This window comes from Brachyistius frenatus, unplaced genomic scaffold (genome assembly GCF_029030835.1).
Source record: "Brachyistius frenatus isolate BFR_SWC_R1_liver_20210118 unplaced genomic scaffold, ASM2903083v1 Contig_10, whole genome shotgun sequence".
Taxonomy (NCBI): Eukaryota; Metazoa; Chordata; class Actinopteri; family Embiotocidae; genus Brachyistius; species Brachyistius frenatus.
Window position 1 is genome coordinate 763135 of NW_027210609.1, and position 22960 is coordinate 786094.

The window sequence follows — 22960 nt, forward strand, 5'->3', positions numbered from 1 at the left end:
AGGGTTCTCATGCAACTCACATCAATACTCTCTGAGTCGACGAGGGTGGGTGGGTTATATACGCACCATTTTCTCAAATACACAGTGGCAGAAGAAATATTCAGATCCCTCACGTAGGTTAGAGTAGGCTACAATCCATTCATGTAAAAAAAAAAAAAGCGTCATTAAAAGTAAAAGCCCTGCATTCAAAATACAACCCAAATAAATAAAAAGGTATTCGCAGTAAAAATTTATTTTAAGTCTCAAAACCAAATGTACTCATTCTGCAAATAAATGGCACTCGTGGCTTATATAATGTAAAATTATAATACACTATTAGTGCTACTGTTGGTGCCTCTGTGCATATAGTTTTATTGTTGTGACCAGTTGTAATTTAAGCCAGTTTTAACTACTTTTTACAATAGTAGTCCCCTGGTTCACAAACTGAGGGTTGAGCCCTGCCCTACACTACAGTTCAGTTATATAAATGAAACCATCTTGGCAGGAGAAGTCATGGTGGAGCACACAGACATCTGACATGTTACAAAAGGCACCAACTTGCTGTTTTGTAAGGGGTCACCACTGCTCTGATTTTTTTTAAAGTCTGAATGTTCTTTATTTAAAATCCTACTCTAAAATGTAACAAGTAACCAGCTGTTAAATTAATGAAGTGGACTATAACATGGAAATGCTCAAGTAAAATGTACTTACCTCAAATTTGTATTTAAATGTCCCTTCAGACATATTTTAAGACAAAATGACCTCACTTTGTATGATGTGTGTCCCTTGTGCTTGTTCCACATGAAGAAAAATAAAAACAACTTAGTTTCTTAAAATGAAACCTATTCATCCCCCTCATTGAAAAGTCCATGACCTATGCATGTGCAAATGTATTTCCTACAGTTTGACACAAGCTGTTTCCTGCTTCAACTGTATAGAGGTGACTTGTAGTGTATCAACAATGACAAATGTTAGTTTTTCCTTTTTTTTTTTAAATTAAAAATATGATTTTACACACAACTAAGTTAAATATGATTTATATAGAGACTGATTAAATACAACATGTAATAAATAGTGTTACAGTAAATTAAACAAAGAGGATTATCAATCAACAGTATTTACAGTTATTTATCAAGTCACATTTCATGCTGTGTCCTCGCCAGTCTGTATCGGACCTGCAGATCTCCGGCGGGCTGGAGCATCCCAAAGCCGTAGCGACTGGCATTAACTGGTGGCAGTTTGGCTTTGGGGTCGCACATCTCCAGATCGAGATGCGTCAAGAGCAAGAACACAAATCTAGAAACACAAGAGGTAAAACAGTTTAGAAGAGTGAAAAACCATGCACTAATGGGCATTAAGTATCAGATAATATTGTGAGCACATGCAGGTTTCACATGTCTACATTATCCAATCAGATAAAAAAAAAAAAAAGAAGCAAAATAAGTAACAGCCTATCATGTCAACATGAACTAGCACCTTTCAGTATGTCGTAGACTACATGGACTGACCTTTGTTTGACCTTTGTAACTGGATATGATGTCTGACATAGACATGCCTCCTAACTGACTGTCCTCTATTACCCTTAGCTACTTTGATACACTACAGTGCAGAGAATAAGCAATTACTAGATTACTGCCTGTTGCTAATGATGATAGTGTGTATGAAAGCAGGACTGGGATGATAAAAGGGGAAATATTAAGTGAACATGGATTTTGCTGGTCAGATCTGGTAATCAGGATGAAATTGCAGGGAACTCTTTGATCATGAATGCATCATATTTAAACTTAAGATACATCATGGAAAGATCTGACAAAAAAAAGCTGGGGATTTTTACACTCACTGTTTAATGGCTGTAACAGCAAACTCTTTCCCCACGCAGCTGTTTCTCCCTGCACCCCAAGGCATGGTGTAGTACTTCAGCATTTTTCCATCCTTGTAGAACTTATCCTTCACTGTCAGATCTTCATTTAGGAAGCGATCGTACTTGAAATCCTGTCAAGGAGAGACAAGAAAAACAGGAAGGTGTTAGTTAGGTGTGCAAACAATAACATTCTGCAAACAAGTTTGATTGAATGTCTTCTGTTCCATATCTTATGGTCAAAATAATGGGCTGAAGCACAATGGAAGTGTCTCTTTTTGTCATTTTCCTGTCCAGCACCCTTCTGGTTTTAATAGCAAATGTACTTGCGCCAATCTGAGCGCCCATGGATCTGCTAGTCCTAAAATTAGGTGAGGTCAGGTGATTTGTTCTTGCATTGCTATCTTGAGGCAGTGGAAACAACTGCACAACTAACCAACAGTGACCTGATCTTAAGTCAGTGGCTCAGTATTTCACTGTTATTTTGGGAAATAATATAAACCTACATTATCAAGTGCCCAACACGCTTATCTCTGCTCACAAACATGTATGAGACAAAACAGTAAAAAGATTAAAATGTGAAGGATGTATTATCACAACAATTACAGCAAAAACATCTGCTCAATCTGTTATCGCTAGAAGATTTCCTTCTTGATACTTAGAAAATCTGCTCAGGTGCAAGCATGCCTAGCTCTTAAAGGGAATGGGAGATGATGGCCTGATTGATTTATTTTGTCACACCTACGAATGATTAATTCAGACACGAAGTACCACCCCTTAGAACCGTGCACCTTACTTTGTGCACAGATTATTTGCTGCTAAACAAGAAAAATTGGATTTGGACACACCCTAAATGCACTTCCATCATGCCATTAGAGCTCGTGCTTAGATTGTTCAAATATAGTCCAAAGTTGTATTATTACCTCTTGATGAACAAACAGAGTGAATATTGATAATGGTCTCACTCTTCTGCTTTCCCCTCCTAGCTGTTTCATTTTGGTCATTTAACAGCTTATCACAGAGGATGTAGTCTGTCAGTGATTAAATTCCAGTGATTAATCCTGCCTCCTCAAGACCACCTAGTACCCTACAATAAGTCTTAAAAATATCACTAGGTACACAAGTATAGGCAGTCTATTGTGACATTTTGGTAGATGAAGATAGTGTAATGTTAGGTCTCCATATCCCACAAAATGTTACATACTTACAATGTCTCACGTGCCTGTTATGAAACCTGTTGTGTATTCATATTTGTGCTGTTAATGCACTGACTTTGTGTTGTTACACTTTAGGTCTACACACTAAGTACCTGAGGCTCTTGGTGTATCTGTGGGTCCATTTGAGGGCTGAGGAAGGGGAACAGACACACCCTGTCCCCTCGTCTGAGGTGGTACTCCTGTCCATTGGCCATGTGCAGGATCTTGTCCTGCACCACTTCTCTCCTGATCATTACCGCAGCGGTGAGCCGCAGGGTTTCACTCAGAACGCTATCTGCAGAATGGAAAGGACAGCAGAGTGGAAGATCTCAGGGGGGGGGTCACCGTAAGATTAAATCAGCAATGCCCGCGGGTTCAATTTGGAGAGGTACAAACATTCGCACGGATATGAATAAATGAAAAAATCAATAACCATGTAATTGATTCGAAGATCAAATTTCAATTGTCACTTTCATTGTTTCAGTACACTGTGCTTATTTCTAATAAGTCAATTGAGCCATTTTTTTCCATTCTCACTGGTAAAAAGTAAGATGGAAACTCTATTCAAGATGGAGAAGCTTTAGCAACTGTTACATACCAAACACAGGTGTGCTCTGTTCTTCCAGCAGGTTGACGTTGGAATGCTGTAGGGAACTAGACTTGGGAGTGGAAAGGTCTCTGATCTCTGACTTCACTGCCTCCATGGCCTTGGGGTGAGTGAGCAGGAAGCCAAGGAGCCAAAAGGCAGCAGGTCCAGCATTACACTATAAGGTAAAACACACAACATAGCACACACACACAAGCCTTTACATAAGCTTCAAGTCTGGAAAAACTGCATGCAATGCAGACTACATCCTCTTTGTGAACACAGAATACATAATAAAATAAAGATACTTCTGATTATATATTTATTTCTGAGTACATTTGAACATTTCTCTGTACTGCTGCTGTCTGAATATGACTGATATGAGGAGAAACCATTAACTCAGTCCACGTTTTCTAGACACTGGTGTCAGCCTCTCGAGGTGAGACACCTGAGCCTGTCAGACAGTAATCGCTATGAGTTAGGGGAACTGTTCTTCTTTTTTCTGCACATCTCAGGTCAGCTCTCCACTGACAGTCAGGGCAAAAGCCCAAAAGTGACAAGAGGTTCATCGCATTGTCTTTGTGTGCCCTTTTGGAAATATACATCACCAGAGCCAATGCTTCAGATAATGACATCAGTCTGGTGTCCCCAACTGCTGAAGGGTGGGGAGTCTTAAAGGAAAAGTTTGCCATTTCGGGAAGTATGATCAGGGAGTTATATTAGAGGTTTGTTGTCAACTGTATGCCTGTACACTAAGTAAGTAGTTTCTACAGTGTCAACTTTACTCTTTTACTTTTTTTTAATGAATGAAACAAAGGCAAATATTAGTGAGCTATAGAAGTGCTGGAAGGCGGTTTCTGTTTCTTTGCCAGCTAAACTAAGCTAAGCTAAGATAAGCTAACCATCTGGCGGCTCAAACTATATTTATACTTAAATGTGGTATCACTATTATTATAAAAAAAAATATTATTTTTTTTTAGATTAAAATGTATGGGGGTGAGAGTGAACTGAAACAACACATTAAATCACACTCTGCCCTGAAAGATAAATAACTAAAATATTCATTTTAGCCTGTATATGTTTCAGTCAATAACATTGATTGGTTGCGAATGGAAAGAGGATAGCAACATCCTGCTTGTGCAGGACTCATGATAATGTAGGTGGCTTTAGTGGAATCCTCGTATCACATTTTACTCAGAAATACATCAAGCTTCCAATAACACATATATAACCCACATTCACTCTGGCACCTCTCACTAGTCTCGCATCTAATCCCTCTATTCTCTGCAGTGGTGCTCCAGTTTCCACCCAAGACTGAAGAGTTTGTGCTCCAATATCCCCAGCAGACATGATAACGCACAAATAAACAGACTTGAGGACTGGCAGTGTTTCCCAAACAAGCAGAGTAGCTGTAAGAGCCCGCAGTGGGTGGCCCTGGCTAGAGGTTTCTCCTCGCTTTAAATATTATACACTGGTGAACAATCCCTGCTCCGGAGGTTAACAGAGGGCTGAAACTATTACAGCTCAAATGCAGCATGGATGAACAGAAGACACAGAAACCATAAACAGCTTGCCATCTCCCCCATCTGGCAGCACAAAGTAATGACACCACGTTGGACTGGGCTTGCCTGGATTGGTGAACAACAATTGTGTATTCACACCCGTGTCAATGTGACCAATAAGGGACGCTTTTTACAGTGCAGCCATCTGAAACTGTAAATAATATTGGACCGAAGTTTCACAGGCAGCATCAGAGTTACATATTCATCTGAAATGAGCTGTAAACAAGGCAACGTATTCAAGAGAGTTTTATACATTGTATTTAAACAACCTCTATAATGATATACACACAGGTTGCACAACAGTCAGAGGAACTATACTGTGGTTAATGAGTTAAGACTTCAATTCCGGGGAATTACTCCCTGAAACTGTATGACGTGGGTAAAAGAAGCCAATTGAGCTGACTACAACAGCTTGCTTACACACCGAGACTTGTAATTACCTAAAGTAAACCGATAAGATGATGTGGCTTTCCAAAATATGCCCTGAATTACACGTTGAGGCAAGTAGCTCTGAGTAATTTAGCCGAGAGGAATTCACCGCGTCTCTGTTGGCAGGCTGAACACCGTGAAGTGGAATTCAGGCATTCAAGACTGGGTGTGGAAAGTTGATCTGCTTTGAGGCCCGGTGTGTGAGTTTGTGGGTTCGTGTATGCGTGCGGGAGGGACGGAGACAATAAAGCAGCTCTCACCTGTGTGGTCCAAAGCTGTAACAGCACAGCTTTTGTCTGCATTCCTGCATCTATTCCCTCCTCCTGCAGGAAGTGATGGTAGCTGCGCTGCCACGAGTTTGACCCGGATCCTCCGCTCAGCCAGGGTGGGGACAGCAGCTCCCACAGTCGTTCACGAGATAAGTTGGCTGTTTTGCTTTCCTCTGTTGGCAAACCGACATAAATGTACTGTAAGACGTTCGATTTGGATATTAAAAGCAAAAATAGTGTTACTTTCATTTACTGTTGTGCAGCTGACCTCGCTTGAGAGAGCAGCGAACCATTTTGGTGATCAGATCATCAAATTTGCGGAACTCTTCGTAGACTGCAGCGGCATTGTCTCTCCTCTCAAACAACGTGAGATATCCAGCCCTGAGAACAACAATTAACACTCTTGAGAATATCATTAATGACATCCTCTCTATCCTTTTTCAAAACTTGTATTTACGGTATCTTGCTGGGTTTCAGCGCTGTGTGTTACCTGAAAAGAAGACTGTAACAGAGGTTAAAGAGTCCATCCCGTCTCCACTCTGAAGGGTTGCAGCCTTTGTGTTTATTCAGGAATAGACTCTGAAGTTGAGTGTTCATGGAACTGCTGAGCTTGAACAGATTGAGACCTTGAAAATGCCTAATGAACGCAGATCACAGATGATGTTGAGATTTGCAACGCTAATTATAAACATTAGTGAACCATGAAGTCTATGTTTAAAAAGATGCATTCATTACTGTTCCATCCATCTTCTCTCTGATGTCGGCTTGATGCTTGGCACCTGCAGACTGAAGACCCTTTTCATGAGCTCGCCTCTGATGCGGCGGAAGTCCAAGGAGACGGTGTCGTTCAACACGCTATCAAAGGAGTCTGGGTCCAACATCACAGTCACATAGTGGCCAGCGACACGGACCTGCGAACACATCATTTCAGGTGATCAAATAGAGATCTTTTTTTCTTTTTTTTTTAATTTGAAACTGTGGACAGAAAGGCCTGTTCTGGGAAACATTGCTCTCCACTATCAAAATAATACATTGCACTGTTTTTGGCTGCAGTGCTAACTTCAGATGTATTCACATTACAAATTCTATATGGGACAATTTTTAGACGAATATATTGCTGCAGTCTTGCAAAGGCATTCTGGTATCTACTTTGCAATTTCAGATTTATAGTGTCTAATATATGCAAAAATACAATAAAATCCTCACTTTGACCTTTGTCTTTCAAACCATTACATACGAGTCTTTACTGAAGTTTACAATCAAATGCTTACTGCCACTATTAGAACTTACTGTGAATATATCTCCATGTTTTTCTTTCATTCGGGCCAGAAACTTTGCAGCATCTCTTCCAAATTCAAGAGCGTGTCCCAACCATGGAATGAAACCTTTGTCCAGGGGAGGCTCATTTTTCTGTCTGTCCAGTATGAGGAAGTTCAAATAAAAATTAGAACATGATCCAGTTTGCTTATCTACGTTTTACACTTCCAAGAATCTCACCCAACAGGTTTGGAGTTAACAGATGCCAAAGGAGCATTTTTTTTTTTCTGTGGTTAAAAAGCCATGCAGTATGTAGGCAACAGATATACTGTAATTTTAACATCTAGATAAAGTGTTCTGCTAATATCCAACACTATTTATAAATGTGATTAATAATAAATATATTAATGTAACTTTAGTAAATAACACCAGTAAAGCTTTTTTAAATCATAACATTTACAAACTGTGCTTTTGCAGTATTTTACAAAGCTTCAGACTCTATTAAACAAATCTTTTCTAATAATCTAATGTCTGCAAAAAATAAATGAAAAGCTTTACCTTGTCCGAGTGGAGTAAAGGAAAACTAGCGCAAGCAGTCCACTAAGAAGTACAAATGTTGTCCACATCATGTTTTTGTGATGTCTGATACTTGAGCTGTTGTGTAGATTATTTACTTCATAGCTGCTGGCAACTCACTTATAGCTTTGAGCCGGGCTTAACTGTAACTTCCACTTGTTAGGAGGCGTGGAAAGGTGTGGCTGGTGACACGGTGTTACACAATGGTCTACATTAGATTTGGTGTCAGTCACCACAAAATCCACCACTTCCCCTTTAATCACACAAACTAAAATAGTTTAAAATGACGATGAACTATTTCTGCTATTTAGGCCTTACTTCACATGAAACTAAACCCTTCAGAATACTGTGAAAACAACTTACACAAAGTCTTTCCTTTGTACTTCATACAGGGCATGAAAAAGACACATGGCAGAAAGTTTCATGGTGACATCATCAAGGTAAAGCAGCTCATTTAGTAAGAGGTGATGTCTGTAAACACATATTTTTCGGTGGGTGTCACGCTGGCGAGTCCTCAGGGTTTATTGATGTGAAACGTTTCTATGACAACATCCTATTTCCATTCAGTATTATGAAATGTCTATTTTTGTCTGTCGTAAGATGAACTTGTGGGAAGTGACAGGCAGGAGTATCTAATAATGACAATGTCTGTCAAGCTGAAACCACTGATTCATTTATAGGAACTAATGCTCAACATTAGATACTGTAAGTGCTGTCATAGTTGGAGTTATGTTTATGCCCATATGCGATACGTTGATTCATTTTTTTACAAGTGAATGAATGAATGAATTAGAAAAATAAATCCAGTGGTGGAATCTAATGTATATTTACCTAAGTACTGTGCTTAAGCACAAATTTGAATACTTCATTTCAGTATTTCCATTTTTTACTTCATTACATCTTAACGGCAAATATTTTATGTTTTTCTCCACTACATTTGTCTGTCCACTTTATTTACTTTTCAGGTTATAGTTTTTCACACTCTTCCTGTACAGTAAAAATGATGTATTTAAAAAAAAAAAAAAAATCAATTTATGTTTAGAAAATGTTCCTACTTCTTAAGCAAAATAAGCTATTTAAAACCCCACTTGGATTGGCTGGAAAATGCATTGATTTTCTCTCATTCATTTGATGATTTTATAGGATATTATGCATCACTGTAGATTAAACTAACCAACGGTATATAAAGCAGTATATAAAGTTAAAATAAACTCAACCTTGAACACCTACAGCACTAAAAGGCACATTCATTAAACAGTAATATTAAAAAAAAAACATACGTGGATGGTTGACAAATAAGAAGCAAAATAGTTTTTCTTTTTCTTTTCTAAACGAAAGAATCACATTTCAATTAAGTAAAAAAAAAAAAAAAATTTCACATGTTTATATTCGGATAAGAGTAAAGGAATAACCCAACCATCTCTACCAAACATCATATTTTTGATTAAATCAGACTCATTAGAACATAAAGACAGAAAATTTAATTTTGGATGATCGTGACATCAATGTCAACATTACCACTCTAATGTTTTAACATATCCCAGTGTTAAGGACTATTTTCATGATCATTTTTATCGTCATACCAAATGTTTTTTGTTCACACCAAATGAGAAGGAACTGAAATATTTCACTACAAAAAGTCCAAATACTTTAATAAGGTTTTAATATTTTGATACAAAACAGCAAAACTAAAAGAGACAAACATATTCTGGTGAACATATGAATTATAAGACACAAAAAAACCCCAAATAACAACATACATTTCATCACTTCAATTTTAGATTCCATGTGGATTCATGAAAGTAAAACAAAATGTTAACATCATTTCTCAATTAGCCAATATTTTACACCATCCAAGAAAGTGAAAGAAGTGATCATATACGTAATTAACAATAACTTCTCACTTTTTAACAAAATAATTTGGACATTATGAAACCTCAGCCAGTTGGAGGTGACATTATGATCTTCTATTGAAGTTGCTGACTGCAAGGTAACAAGAGTTCACTGTGCTTGAACAAGTATTGAGGAATTCAGTCTTTACTTTTTACATTGTCTTGTCCTCTTCTCAATGCTTCATATACTGATATATTGACAAAAAAAAATAAAAAAGATAGGAGCTTTTATATAATGCATTTACATTAAATATCTCCACGTAACTTTAAAAAAACCCCATCTATTTCTCTTAGTTTAACTTTAAAATAAACAAGTATTTATACTTTTCTTGGAATTATTCAGATGTTATCGGGCAATCACACCATGACCATTTTGACATTTGAATGAAAATTAAAGACATAGAGCTTTATTATTTGATTGAAACTCTGGCACACTGTACTAATGTATTGTCAGAGGAACAACATTAATATATTTCCATTGAACAAATATCACTTTTTATTGTTATTTGTCTATCTAACCACTGACAGGGAGCCTTTCACTGCGACATTAATAATAATAATACCAGTAATAATACTTTACAATTTGCTGGTCTTATTTGCATGCTTTTTTCAAGAACTGATCAAATCTTAGAAATGGGAATTTAAAATCAAATGAAACTGTAATGCCTGTAACGTGTAATCAGTAATGCATTTAAAAGAGCAGCTCTGAGCTTGGTGTGCAGACTGTACCAGCAGAGGGTAGTCATGCACTTACACAAACTTCACCTTTCAGCAGCTGGAGAGAACTGAAGTGAGGTGAGCCTGTGATTTGTTACTTAAAAATGAAGATTATGCAGCTCAAAAACCTGGAAGACATTATTCATTATTAAAGTCAAGGCAGCGAAGCCTGGAAGATAAATCAGCGCATGAGACAATTAGTTCAAAATATATCCACACTATTCATTTGTCTACAACTACCTCGTTGTTTTTTTTTTGTTGTTTTTTTTTTATCGTTAAATGAGACAGCTGTCAAAGAACATGGATATATTACGTAAAAAACGCTGAATTAACCACGTTACATTACAAGAGTAGTTTGGAGGTTATTCACACGCAGCTCAGTTTAAAATAGACGCTTAACTTGCGGCTAACATGATGTGTGCTCTTCTCAAACAGAGCGGAGTAGCTACAACGCAAAACTTTTGTTCCTACCAACCTTCACATTTTAATGTGGACGAATGATCGCTTTTGTATCATGTAACTAATATGCAGTTATGTCGGCTATATGACTATATCTATATAAAAAAAAAAAACATGCATTCCTGTCACTTACGAAGTATTCAGATTTATACCACTACATCATGTAAAAACTCTTATTACAAGTGAAAAGTCCTGCATGGAAAATCCTGCTTAAGTAAAAATACATTAGTCGGCTATTAGCAGCAAAATGAAGTTAGAATATGAAAGTAACTGTACTGGTTTGGTTCCATCTGACAAAATATATCATATCTGATGTCATTAGATAATTAATAGTAAACCATCAGTGTGCAATTAGCATGTTACTGTAGGTGGAGTTTTATATCCAGTTTTATAAACAGGTACAGCAGATACATCTGAGAGGTCATGAGATGATTACTGGGGCAAGAACGGAGCAAAAAGTTTTGATAAACAAATCCTTTTTCAGTTTTTTGACTTTTTCTCTGATCTTTGATTTTTGGAAAGAGATTGGATCCTTTGAACATTTATTCTAATTTAACAACTCATAGACATCTAAAATCTACACACTGCTTTTTGTAAGAGGTCACAGTGTACCTTTGATTATGAAATGTCATGTTTAAGAAATAAATGAAATCCTATTTGTGAAATATTTGCACAGTACACTACACACATAATAGTACATAATATTGATCTTCATCGTCATCTCTCAGTCACCCCTGATCAGCCTGATCACATAATCATCTAATCTAAAAATATATTAAATTTACAGTGAATACATTTTCATTGCACACAGAATATATTTCATACTATACTGGTAGAAAGTGATTTAACAATATTTAAATGCCATGCAACAGCTTAAGATGACCTTAAAAGTAATAAAACTGTTCCTGTAAAGTGGACACTTGATCAAGGCTGTCCACATTCCATCAGCTGTAAGAACACTTCCCTAGTCATCATGCAATAAAGGCAGCTACCGAAGTTGCAATTTTGTGAAACCCAACATGACAGTAGTAGAATTGCCATATGATGACCAAACCGTTGGTGGACTTTTACTGATCACTGCAGTGGCTTTCAAAGTAAGGTTCACGAGGAAAAGAAGTGTTTGCTTGGTCTTGTAGATACCTAAATGACAAACGTAGACAAATCCCTACATATCACATATAACCTTGGAACATCTCATCTGTCAATATAAAAATGTAATTTAGTTGTTGTTTTTTTAAGTGCTTTTAATGTGAAAATTTGATAGAAATAACTTGTGCACCTTATTATCAGTGTTTCAATTTAGGAAACTGAATAGAGAAAAATGCTTACGCTTATGTGCATTTATAAACCATATTCTTCTCTGTTAAATCCATACCCTGGTATGATTTGACTCTCCATTTTCTGGAGATTTTCTATGTCATCAAGCATAGCTGTTTAAAACTGCGCAGGGTGATGTTGCACTTGAAAAAGGATACATTCACCGTCTATTCAAGCCTGAATCAATATTATATTGTCTTAATCTCATCATATCGCCCATGGAAGTAATTAGCAGTCCCAGCCAATAGTGTCTGACTCTCAGGAATAATACTGTTATTATGTTCATGAAGCTAAACAGTGTGTTTCATAAAAAGTGGGTGTGACTTTAAACAAACAGCCTCTGGTTTGAACAAACATTACACAATAATCAGGCATCGAAATGCTTTGGATGTGACGGTTGTTTTAAAGCATGTAACTTTACATTTAATATCTATTGACATGAATCTGTCTCCATAAAAAACAATAAAAATGTTCTTGTGTTATGTGACATAATACTCAGAGACCAAATGCATCCCTGCTGTGTGATTATAAATATATATTGCACATTAAAGTCAGGGTGAAACTACACATTGCCATCAGTCATGTCTGAACAGACAAATATAATGCAGAGCGAATCTTTTTGAGCTGAATTGCTATCTCAGCCTTGAGCTCTATTAGATGCTACAAAAATGAAATGTTCATTGTTTGTATTTTATGTTATTCCTTTAAAAGATTTAAATTAGATTGATTATTTTATTCAGGATATGTGTATAATCTAATGCAGTCCAATAAAATACCCCTACAGTGTAGGAGTTATAGTGTAGAGTTGAAACATTGGCCTAATTAAACATTAATAGTTTTTTGGTTGATAAATATCAAATGATAAACAGGTTACTCGGTGTAGAATTATCTATTATTAAATTTAACGTGACATAGTGAACATTGCACATAACCCGGAATAACTGTGCTGTAAAGACAACTGTATTTCTTACATGGACACAGCGAGGGATCTTTAAAGACCTGAAGGAGCCTAATCTTTACTTTATGGACCATGTGTTGATAATTCCATCTGTAAAAGCCTATAAGTGCATGGTGGCCTAGTTAGACAAAGCTTTTTTGCATTATTTTCAAACCCATCGGAACTTTTATCAGGCAAACTCTGAGGCCAAGGATTGGTGAGTAACATTTGTTCCGGAAATTAGAATTTGGAGTGGAGATGGTGAGAAAACGGAGAGGTTTTTCTCCCGGGCTCTCTCCCAGCTTTAACAGTTGTCACAGGCTGACAGTTGCCCACAGACTTCCTGAGAATTTGCTGCAAAGGCTGATGGGAATCTCTTGACGGAGATCAAAATGCAATCCTTTCACATGCTCAATTATCCCTGTCTTGTACGTTAATTTACAGTCCTCTGAGACAAAAATACAGTTTGGGAGATTGTCAGGTCAAAGATGTACACACATTTGTACTTGTGAAGATACTGGAAGATATTTCTCGAATTAGAAACAAAGTTGGAATTATGTCAAGTTGTCTTGTTCACACGCCAAGAAGAACAATGCAAACATTTGTGCTGATTTCAAAGACACTAGTGTTGTTTGGGGGTTGTGTCTGCAACATTCTCAATTTCAAAAAACATAGTTTTTGTGATTGTAGGCAACCGTTCTGTGAAGTGCATCCCATGTAAATGTTTGGCTTTTTTTTATTTTTTTTTTACATATTTGGATAAGCAAGCAACTGACCGTCTTTGATACAGTGCCAACACATAAGTGATGTACTTGACAGCTCAGTATTTCACCAAAGTGTGCAATATAACCGCTACTCCACTAGAGGACAGGCTGGAGGTCTGCTGGGTCAGACGGCTGTCTTTTACCCAGGAGGCCAAGGTTTAACTTTACGAGTGAATATGATAAATTATATCTTTTTCCTAACCTTAACCAAGTGCTTGTTCTGTCTAACCCCCAACCTCGTGCTATTTGTACTTAAAACACATGTTTTTGACACAGAGGTGAAGCCGTGACACACTGTCCTCTAGTGGACTGGGAGGTGTATCAGATGCTCTGGCATGATACTGGGTTGTTCTTGAACACATCCACAGGGAAATTTAGCTCTTTTTTTTTTTGACTATTTGTTTAATAGAAATATCAATAAATGTAATAATGTTCTGTGGAATCCAAATCTAAGCTTTGATGAGGCTTAACCCTCCATTTCTTTTTGAGACATTTTGTTAGTACTGAGGATATTATGATCTTGTAGAAAGGTCCACTTGTGCTTCACCTGAATATGTAGTAGAATCAATGACTACAAGCTGTCCACTCCCTGAGGAATTGAAGGAACCCCAAACTATATCATTGCCACCACTATGCTTTGAGTTTATTCCCCTGAAAAGCTGCCTTTGGTCTGCACTAAACATATACTTTTAACTGAGCCAAACAATTATCTTCATCCGTCTTTCCAGCGCACATTATTCCAAAGGCTTGGCCTTTGCCTCTGTGTTTACTGGAGAACTGTAGTTTTACTCTAATGTACTTTTTGGATGGCCTTTTTTCCAGAATGCTTTCTGGCAGGTTAAATTTGCGCAATCTCTTTCTGACTGTGGACTCATGCAATTTGACACCAACAATCGCAAGTTACCTCCAGATCCTGTGATGAAATTTTTGAATTCTTAAAGGCTCATTTTTCCATCAAACAGGGTTTATCCAGTCCTGGATAAACTGGCTATTTTATGGATTTATTAGACACATTTTGATGTTTTTTTTGTTTTTTTTTTCATTTATATTTGGAAAACAATCATATTAACAATATTTTATGTGTTCTTTTAAAGAGGATCAAATGTTTGGTTGTTCAAATATATGAAAAAAAAAAAGCCAACAATTTCCATTGGACGTACTTTTTCCACATGATGGCTGCAGGCTAATGGCAAAATATTGTGATGGGCACTGTGGCTTTCACAGATGTCTCTTGTTACATATTAAAACTGTTCTGTAGCAATCTTTCAGTGCCAGGTCAAAGTCACTACTCCAAGGGACAGTCCAGTGGTTTTACACCCAAAGAGCGGTTAATCTATCAGGTTAACACTACCCAGTCTGTAAAAACATTGTGTATGTTACACTGGAGCCTTTTTAAAGTTGGATGATGTTGTTTATCTCACTTTGTAGGTGACACTACAAATCTTTTTACATTGAGCCATAAACTGGGGGAACACAGTTAGACAATACAGAGGCATTAACCAGGCTGGGAAAGACAATGTTATATGATGGGAAATGTACTATTTTTTCAGGAAATCTCAGCTTCTGCACTATCAATTTTTACCACTTTTTTTTTATTTTTTTTTATATACATCTGTCTTTTGTGAATCCCCTAACTTAATGGAGGTACAATTCCTGCATTGCAGAAGTACCCGTTATTGCAATTAATTGGAGATCTTATAAGGAAAAGATCATGCAGTAATTTTCTCATAAATATGAGAAATCATAATTCACTATATTTGCACGATAGACATACCTTTAAGATCCTACAAACTCGAAATTATTTGTTTCAAGCTGTATAGTAAAATACTATAAAAATGCATGTACATATAGTATTCGGGATGACATGACTTTATTCATCGGCATCATAACCTATATCACGCAATTATTTTAAGCATCTTTAAATATATATTCAATACACATTACCCCACTACTCCTGTGCTCTGCAGTGAGCTTGAGTTTGCATTCTGCTGCTGATGATAATGAAACAGAGCAATCATATTCTAATTATACCCGCATACTATTCCTGTATCCCTGCAGCTGCGGACTGTAGTCAACATATCTGTTATTGGCAAAGGTTTTCGTTTCAGTTCACACAGAAGAATCTCAAATCATCCATGAAAAGAAAAGTGGGGGGGAGGGGTTTGGGGGAGGAGTCTCACATTGACTTTCACATCCATTCAGCCTTTTCTGCAGCAGCATTGAACTTGCAGAGAGAAGGAGAGAGGGGAAAAAAAAAAAAAAAAAGGCAGGCAGGATAGTGTTGTGCAGAAGGAGCCCAGTGCTATTATCACTGGGGCTGCCATAGCTGCTCCTTCCTGAGATTACTCGAGGCTTTGTGAAATGTACATCAAACGGGAATTGTTGTGCGATTCACTGAAGAGTACTGGTGAAGAGGAGTGGTCGGAGACGGAGATCATTATGCACTTTTAGATCGACGTCGCCTTGGACGCAACGCAGCAACATCGCCGAACCTCAAGTGCGTTTAATCTCCGAAGTTGTGTCAGGCGGGCGATGATTCACATCTGATTGTTGCTCAACTATCTGGAGAGGACTGCAGACGGGCGAACGCTGCATTGTGGCCACCGAGACACTAATTCTTGCCCGAGGATTGCACAATCCGTCCCCCCCAAAATGTCATCTCAGGCGAAAGTCAAGAAGGACAAAGAGATTATTGCCGAATATGAGACCCAAGTGAAAGGTTGGTAACGTGCAGGCCTGGCCGTATTGTTATTCACTGTGTGAAGGCACTATTGCGTAACTTTACCACAAGCTTTTTTTTATGGCTTTCAGTTTTGGGGTGGGACGGATTGTAGCCTATAGTTGTAGATGAGTCATTTATTTGCAACGTTCCCTTAGAAAATGTCTCGTATATCCATGGCATTTTAACACTTGATGAGGTTATTGCTTGAATTCAGTGATGGAATGATTAAGATGTGAGTTGTCTGAAGCGGTTTCTCTGTGTACTCCAATCCCAGAACATGCCTATCCCTGCATGTGTGGGCCATGTATCCTACTAGTGCTTCATAATTTGTTTCAAAGTGCAGCCGGTATTTTCCTGGTATTATCTTAAAATGCAACAAAGGAACACACCAATTCACCCTGGACATTTTCCCCAATAGATACTCATGAAAGGATATTGAGAGGCAAGCATATTACACAACATCTTCAGAAAATGTAAACATTTGCATCAAATGATGTGATGATCGTCTGAGTCACTTCAAAAGACAATACGTTATGGAGTATTTCCATGACACCATAGGACAAGGTGTAATACGGAAAAAGAGGGAATGCTTGAGAAGGTCACACAGCCAACAGTTCATAAAGTCCATAAATAATATATGCTGTCTGTATGAATTATGAACCATGAAAGGATTTTACTGTCTGCCGCTAAATATGCGACTGGGTAAACCACCCAGAGAGAGAAGAGCATCAGGAACACTGATGCTGTAAGTCTGCTCCTGTACCGCATGGATGCAGGATGTATATGGGTGGGCTGTCTCCTCCTCCTTTAGAGACAACTTCAGTGTCAACGCTTAACACGTTTGTGCATAACCTCTCCCAGGTGTGGTTTTATTCAAGTCTCACACAGATGGGTAGCTTCCTTGTGCTACAAATTATTACTCTAAACCTAGTAGAGCTGAAAAGATTGAATAATTGATCGGAAAATGTATGAGCAGCTATGTTGATCGTGTCTGCTGAAGTCTGTTTCTTTGTAAAAAAAAAATACAAAATATGTACTGCTTTTCTTTGTCTGACGAGATAAAACATTATTCATGATTTGGACTCCTGGTTAAATGAAACAAGCTTTTTTTTTTTTTTAAAGATCTCATCTTGTGCTAGAGGTATAGCCTAATTAAAAGCTATGCTCTGGAATTCTGTATACCAAACAACAAATCAATTATTAAAGTAAATAGTTTCCAGATTAACAGTTATTGAAGATAACCATCAGTCTAACCAGGATAACTAATGGCAATGGCAAATAAAAGACATATGCAAGGGAATGTTGAAAGCGAAGGCCACAATTGATCCTTTTTATCAAAAAATTAACCAAACATAGAATTAAGCAAGTAAGCAAGAAATGAAGCATGTATATGGATGGTCTTGTGTGCAAAGTACACGAACCCATTTGAGGACATCATAAATCAAGGGGCCAGCAGAGAGTTAGTTTTACTGGCGTTATGGAAAGAGGTGGAAGCAGGTAGCCTCGATAGCGATTAGTTTCCCAGCTCTTTTTTTTTTTTTTTTTTTTTTTTACACAACTGTATGTCCATGGATGAAACAAACAAGATACATGCTAATATGTGGTTGGTGCTGACTGGCAAAGTTTTTTTTTTTTTTTTTTTTTTTTTTACCATTTCATCTTTGGTTGAGGGAGCCAGTAGTTTCCTCTTTTTGCTAGCCTTTATGCTAAGCTAAGCAAGCGAGCTTCTGTATGTAGCTTCGTATCTACTGTACATGAGAGCAATACTGAACCATTCATTTAACTCTTAACAAGGAAATTCGTTTCACAAAATGTTATATTATTACTATAATTATTTTATGATTATTTTTTTAATGTAAGTTTCTTTTAAATTTAGTCTACACCTTAATTTAATAACCAAGTTATACATTTTACATTGATGTGTTACCAAATGAAGATTATCTTTAATAATTTTAGTTAGTCATGAGTAGGCTTTAGGGTATCTGTGCGAGTATGTTGAAATGAAAGTGAGATCTTACTTTTACAGACTTAATTTAGACCTCGCTGCTGTTGTACATACAGTACAAAGAGTACGAATGACAAATGCCTGTGTCTGCAATGATGAGTATGATTAGCCTTTCGCAGTCAGATGTGTGGTTTAATTTTACCTTGTCACTGTCTTTGTTTATTTGTTGGACTCACAAACTCTCTCTGGTCTACACGTCTCTTTTGTGGCTAGAGAGCCATCACAGCTCCATCTCTCATCTCAGTTTCAGGAAAAGCTTTTAAGCTGACATTTTAAGCTCATTTGCAAACTGGGTTTAGATCGGTTTGGAGCTGTGGGGGCTTTATTCTGACACTGACACTGGCCTCCAATAGTGCTGAGTTGCTGACTGCACAGCAGTTCAATCAGGCACCAGCCTAATGCACTTTGCAGTGTTTTTCAACGTGCCACATTTCAGCATACAGTTGGGTCTCAGTTACATTTTGTGTGTTTTGAGCTCACAACTTTAAAGTTTCACTGACAACAAAATAATCCCCCAGTGAGAGAAGATACTGCTTTGTGTCATAAAATCAAGTCGTCATTTCGAGATTATTTATTAAATATTTCATGGTTTGTGTTCAAAACTATTCCTGAGTTCCAGGATTCTGTAAACTAATATATTTCTTATTTGACCAGCCTGAGGTGTCGCTGAGCTTCCAGCTAATCTGAAACAAAAACACAACTAAATGAGGGGATGCCCCTCATGCGTCATACTGTACTTGTAGCTGTAAGCCACATTATCTTTAATGCAACTTGATCTGTTTGGAGTCTTATGCACAAATTGCTGTAATAGGGCATAACACAAAACATTTACAAGATTTGCTGTTGCTAAGGAAACGTTTGGCACTGCAGGATTTGTGTAACCTGACTTTATAGGCAGAACATCAGGAAAACAGCATAAATGAAAAAGATTGCGATATTTGTGAAATTTGAAATATCTTAATTTAGGGTTCATTATCCTGTAGGGGCAATGCCACTGTAACAAAGTAGCATCTTACTATTGGGACTTATGCTACCACCACATTCACTGCAGATATGCATTCCACAGAGAGCATGCAGACACACCCCTCTGTGGATAACATCATAATAAAACTGATACTGTCTTGAAATGTCAGAGTTGCATTATTATTATGAAACAATATGTTGGTCACATCTTATGAGATGCTCTTTGTTGCTCCGGTGACAGATACATGCTTACAGTCAAGTGCTACAGGATTTGAAGAGAAAAGTACTTGGGATTCTGCCCAATACTTTCTGGATTTTCCTGTCCTGTGGTTGCACAAACAGTAATGCCTTTCCTTGTTAGAAATATGGTTACGGAGTGAGACATGAAGAAATGGGAACTCAAGCAAATAGACTATAAAGGCATACCGTAGCCGTTACTACATTCAGAAGACAAGCGTTCACAGAACACAGCCTTGATTTGTAGCAAATTATGTCAACGTGTCAGTCTGGGTTAGGCACCATGTGACTAGCCACGCATGGCTAACTGCAGACACAGCCCCAGAGACTGCTGCTGGCCATTGCAGAAGCTGTGCTAAGCTAGTTTGAACAGGTTACGGTGGCGACAATGACTCTTCACTTTGTAATATCCAGTGGTCTATGCAGGAGCCTAACTGGCAAAGCTGGAAGACAACAATGACCAATATCCCCCCCCTCCCCCCTCCCATCCCATGTCAATAAATGATCTGTCAGAGATCCAGGAGTGTAGACACCACACACATGCTGCGTTTGAACTTGTGGGTGGACATGTTTTGTCTTTTTAATCCAAGAATAATGGGAATGATGTTAAAGGATGTTTCAAGTGTGGATTGAGCTGCGTGTGTGTGCGTGTGTGTGCGTGTGTGTGTGCGTGTGTGTGTGTGTGTGTGTGTGTGTGTGTGTGTGTGTGTGTGTGTGTGTGTGTGTTGTGTGATGTCTGTCTGCTGTGAAATATCCCAATGATTGAGTAACTAGAGAAGTTCTTTTCTTCATTTTATTCTGCTGCAGTGTTTCCACCAAAGTCCCTTATCTTGTCAGTATGTATGGGTTAGGAAAAAAACAGCAGTACAAATGTCTAAAATCCTATTAGTGAATTTCCATCGGCCTTTGGGTGTGGAACATTTTATTCATTTTGGCTACTCACCGTTCCCAGGCAGAGAACCTGGTATAGCATGTGAATCATTATTTCAATACTATTGTGCCATCAGTAAAAATACAAAAGAGAGAGATTGCATTTAGCTTTTTAGCCTTATTTCCTGGTAATTTACTTGAACTCCTTGCCAGCTTCTTTGTAATTATGCATTACTATGCAAAGGCTTGAATCATTCATCGAATGTAGTGCAGTATTGCACAGTCCCGAGTAACAGTTTAAGATCTAAAAATAACATGCTCACAGGAGAGTGAATGCAAATATCATGAGTCTATTTGATGCTTCCCTATTTAAATTTCTGGAGTGAAATCAATTTAGTTTTGCTCATGTTATTGTCAGTTTGCTCATTTACTCTGTCACTGTATGGTTAACATATTGTTTAAGTCACAGAGGCCAACAAATTGTGTTGTTCAGAGGTCTATTTTAGCACCACAGTACATTACAGTTCTGTCTGTTGTGAACTTGATTGCTGCCTCATTCATCATCACAGGCTGTTTGTTGAGCAGTTTCAAAGCAGAGTAAGTTGCCCTTGGCCTTGGTCATTATGCTAAACAGACTGACTGCTGCGACTGTCAGAACAGGGAACTGGCCTGCTCTCATTGAAATGCCTCCAGAGGCATGTAACCAGGCAACTGGGCAACTGTGGGGACCATGAGGGGTACATCTCCAGATAGCAAGGGACGACACATTTACTGTGTTTTGCTCACTCTTGCTCGCTCATTCACATTTTCACTTGCAGACGTCGGGGGAGGCATTTTTGAAATCCTTTTATTCTAGATACAGAAACTGCATTTAGGACTAAACAAAAGGGCTTTTCTTCTACTGGTCAATCTTTTCCATTGATGAATTTATACAGAGTTCCTTTTAGTGAGCACCAATTATATGCATGGTTGAAACAGTCTGTCATAGTGGGATCTTCAGCCATCTCAATGTTGCTCAACTGCTTCTCATTGTCTTGTACAGAACGAAGCATTGTTTTTTTCCCCATGTGTGCTTCAGTATGAGTATGTATAATCCACAGATGTGGAGTTTAGTTTAGCACGGTGTATGCCAAACTAACTCTGTGCGATCTGTTGTAGAATTGGAGAAGGCTGGTCACGAAGGTAAAATGGTTGTTTACTGGCTTTCTGCAAAAGTATGCTGAGGTAAAATCATTTCCATCATTTAAACTGATAATGTCACCAACAGAATGTTGGAGTAACATATAACAGTTCAGCGTCAGTTTGATTATTTCTATAAGAATTTCTGTGCATTTGGAATACTAAGATATTCCAAATATACCATACCACTCCAAGTCCAAGGCTCTGACATGATATATGGTTCACATTCAGCAACCTCTTAGCCACTTGATTTATGACAGCTTTGCAATAAACTGTATATAGATGACATGGAGTGTGATTTGTATCCCTATCTAGTGTTACTGTAAGACTGTAAAATGGTTGTTATTAGTTTATTGGATGTTTTCCCAGATCTGATCTGACCTGAAATCCCAGATGTGTTTAAGAACAGCCAACTGAACCACCAATAGAGACTGTTCATGCAGGCTGGAGTTTGTAGTGATTTAATTGTCGTCATTTAAAAAAAAAAATGTCAAAGGGTTTTTAGGAAATCATAAAATAAAAGTTTACTAATTAATTAACTTTAAGAACAGGACAGTAATGTATTCTGAATGTATTCTGGACATTGACTGGTGAACACCATAAAATAACTTAAGGGGGCTACTAATATTAAAGCCTTTAATTGTGATGAGTAGAGATTAGTTTTTCTACAAGTTTCTGCATTTCATGTTTTTAAATACTACATCAACTGAAATTTTTAGAATTTTGACCAAAACATAATTTTCGTCAGCGTCCCACAGCAGCAGCAGTTTTCCAGACCTCTGACACAGAAACCACAGTAATCTTGTAATCTAAAGAATGTTGCAATTTGTTTAGTTTTTTTCCAGACCAACTTGTCTGAAGGCTCGCTCAGCACAATGCATTTTGAGAAGCTGACCTATTTTATATTTTCCGTGCTGTCTGCTGCAATCATCAGACATGCATCTCACATGCACGTGCGCTACCCAAGCATTTAGACACCCCCACACGCCCTGCCTCCCACTACACACATAAACACATAGACATACAGACAACTGACAAAATGCACTTTGACATCCAGTTCTTATCCAATTATGATGACTTTGTTCTTTTATTAGTGCGTGTGCCGGCTTGTCTGTATCCTCACGTATTTGGATTTAGGTAGGTAGGTAAGTAGGTATATACTTTATTAATCCCCGAGGGGAAATTT

General features: G+C 37.8%; 2 protein-coding genes across 3 annotated transcripts in view; one reads left to right on the plus strand and one right to left on the minus strand.

Annotated features, from left to right (window-relative positions):
- Nucleotides 1–974: 974 nt before the first annotated feature.
- Nucleotides 975–7841, minus strand: ptgis (prostaglandin I2 (prostacyclin) synthase). The gene is made up of 10 exons (XM_069690701.1): nucleotides 7695–7841; nucleotides 7170–7293; nucleotides 6615–6790; nucleotides 6370–6516; nucleotides 6148–6260; nucleotides 5871–6052; nucleotides 3632–3797; nucleotides 3147–3328; nucleotides 1820–1971; nucleotides 975–1275 (listed from the first exon to the last, which is right to left on the minus strand). The coding sequence occupies exons 1-10, from the start codon at nucleotides 7763–7765 to the stop codon at nucleotides 1116–1118; spliced, it is 1473 nt and encodes a 490-aa protein (XP_069546802.1). The 5' UTR covers nucleotides 7766–7841; the 3' UTR covers nucleotides 975–1115.
- Nucleotides 7842–15990: 8149 nt separating this feature from the next.
- LOC138616428 (SLIT-ROBO Rho GTPase-activating protein 3-like) overlaps nucleotides 15991–22960 on the plus strand; it is a 31475-nt gene continuing 24505 nt past the window's right edge. For both annotated transcript variants that reach the window (XM_069690714.1, XM_069690713.1), the window contains exon 1: nucleotides 15991–16517. In XM_069690714.1, the coding sequence (XP_069546815.1) occupies nucleotides 16451–16517 (67 nt within the window). In that variant the 5' untranslated portion in view covers nucleotides 15991–16450. The remainder of the gene's footprint in view (nucleotides 16518–22960) is intronic.

What these genes read in the sequence shown, in the direction of transcription:
- ptgis (XM_069690701.1), bottom strand. Translation starts at nt 7,765, where the DNA reads ATGATGTGGACAACATTTGTACTTCTTAGTGGACTGCTTGCGCTAGTT. An exon ending in AACATGGAGATATATTCACA is followed by an intron (nt 6,791 to 7,169) that starts GTAAGTTCTAAT and finishes ATGTGTTCGCAG; the next exon opens with GTCCGTGTCGCTGGCCACTA. An exon ending in AGATACACCAAGAGCCTCAG is followed by an intron (nt 1,972 to 3,146) that starts GTACTTAGTGTG and finishes TCTCCTTGACAG; the next exon opens with GATTTCAAGTACGATCGCTT.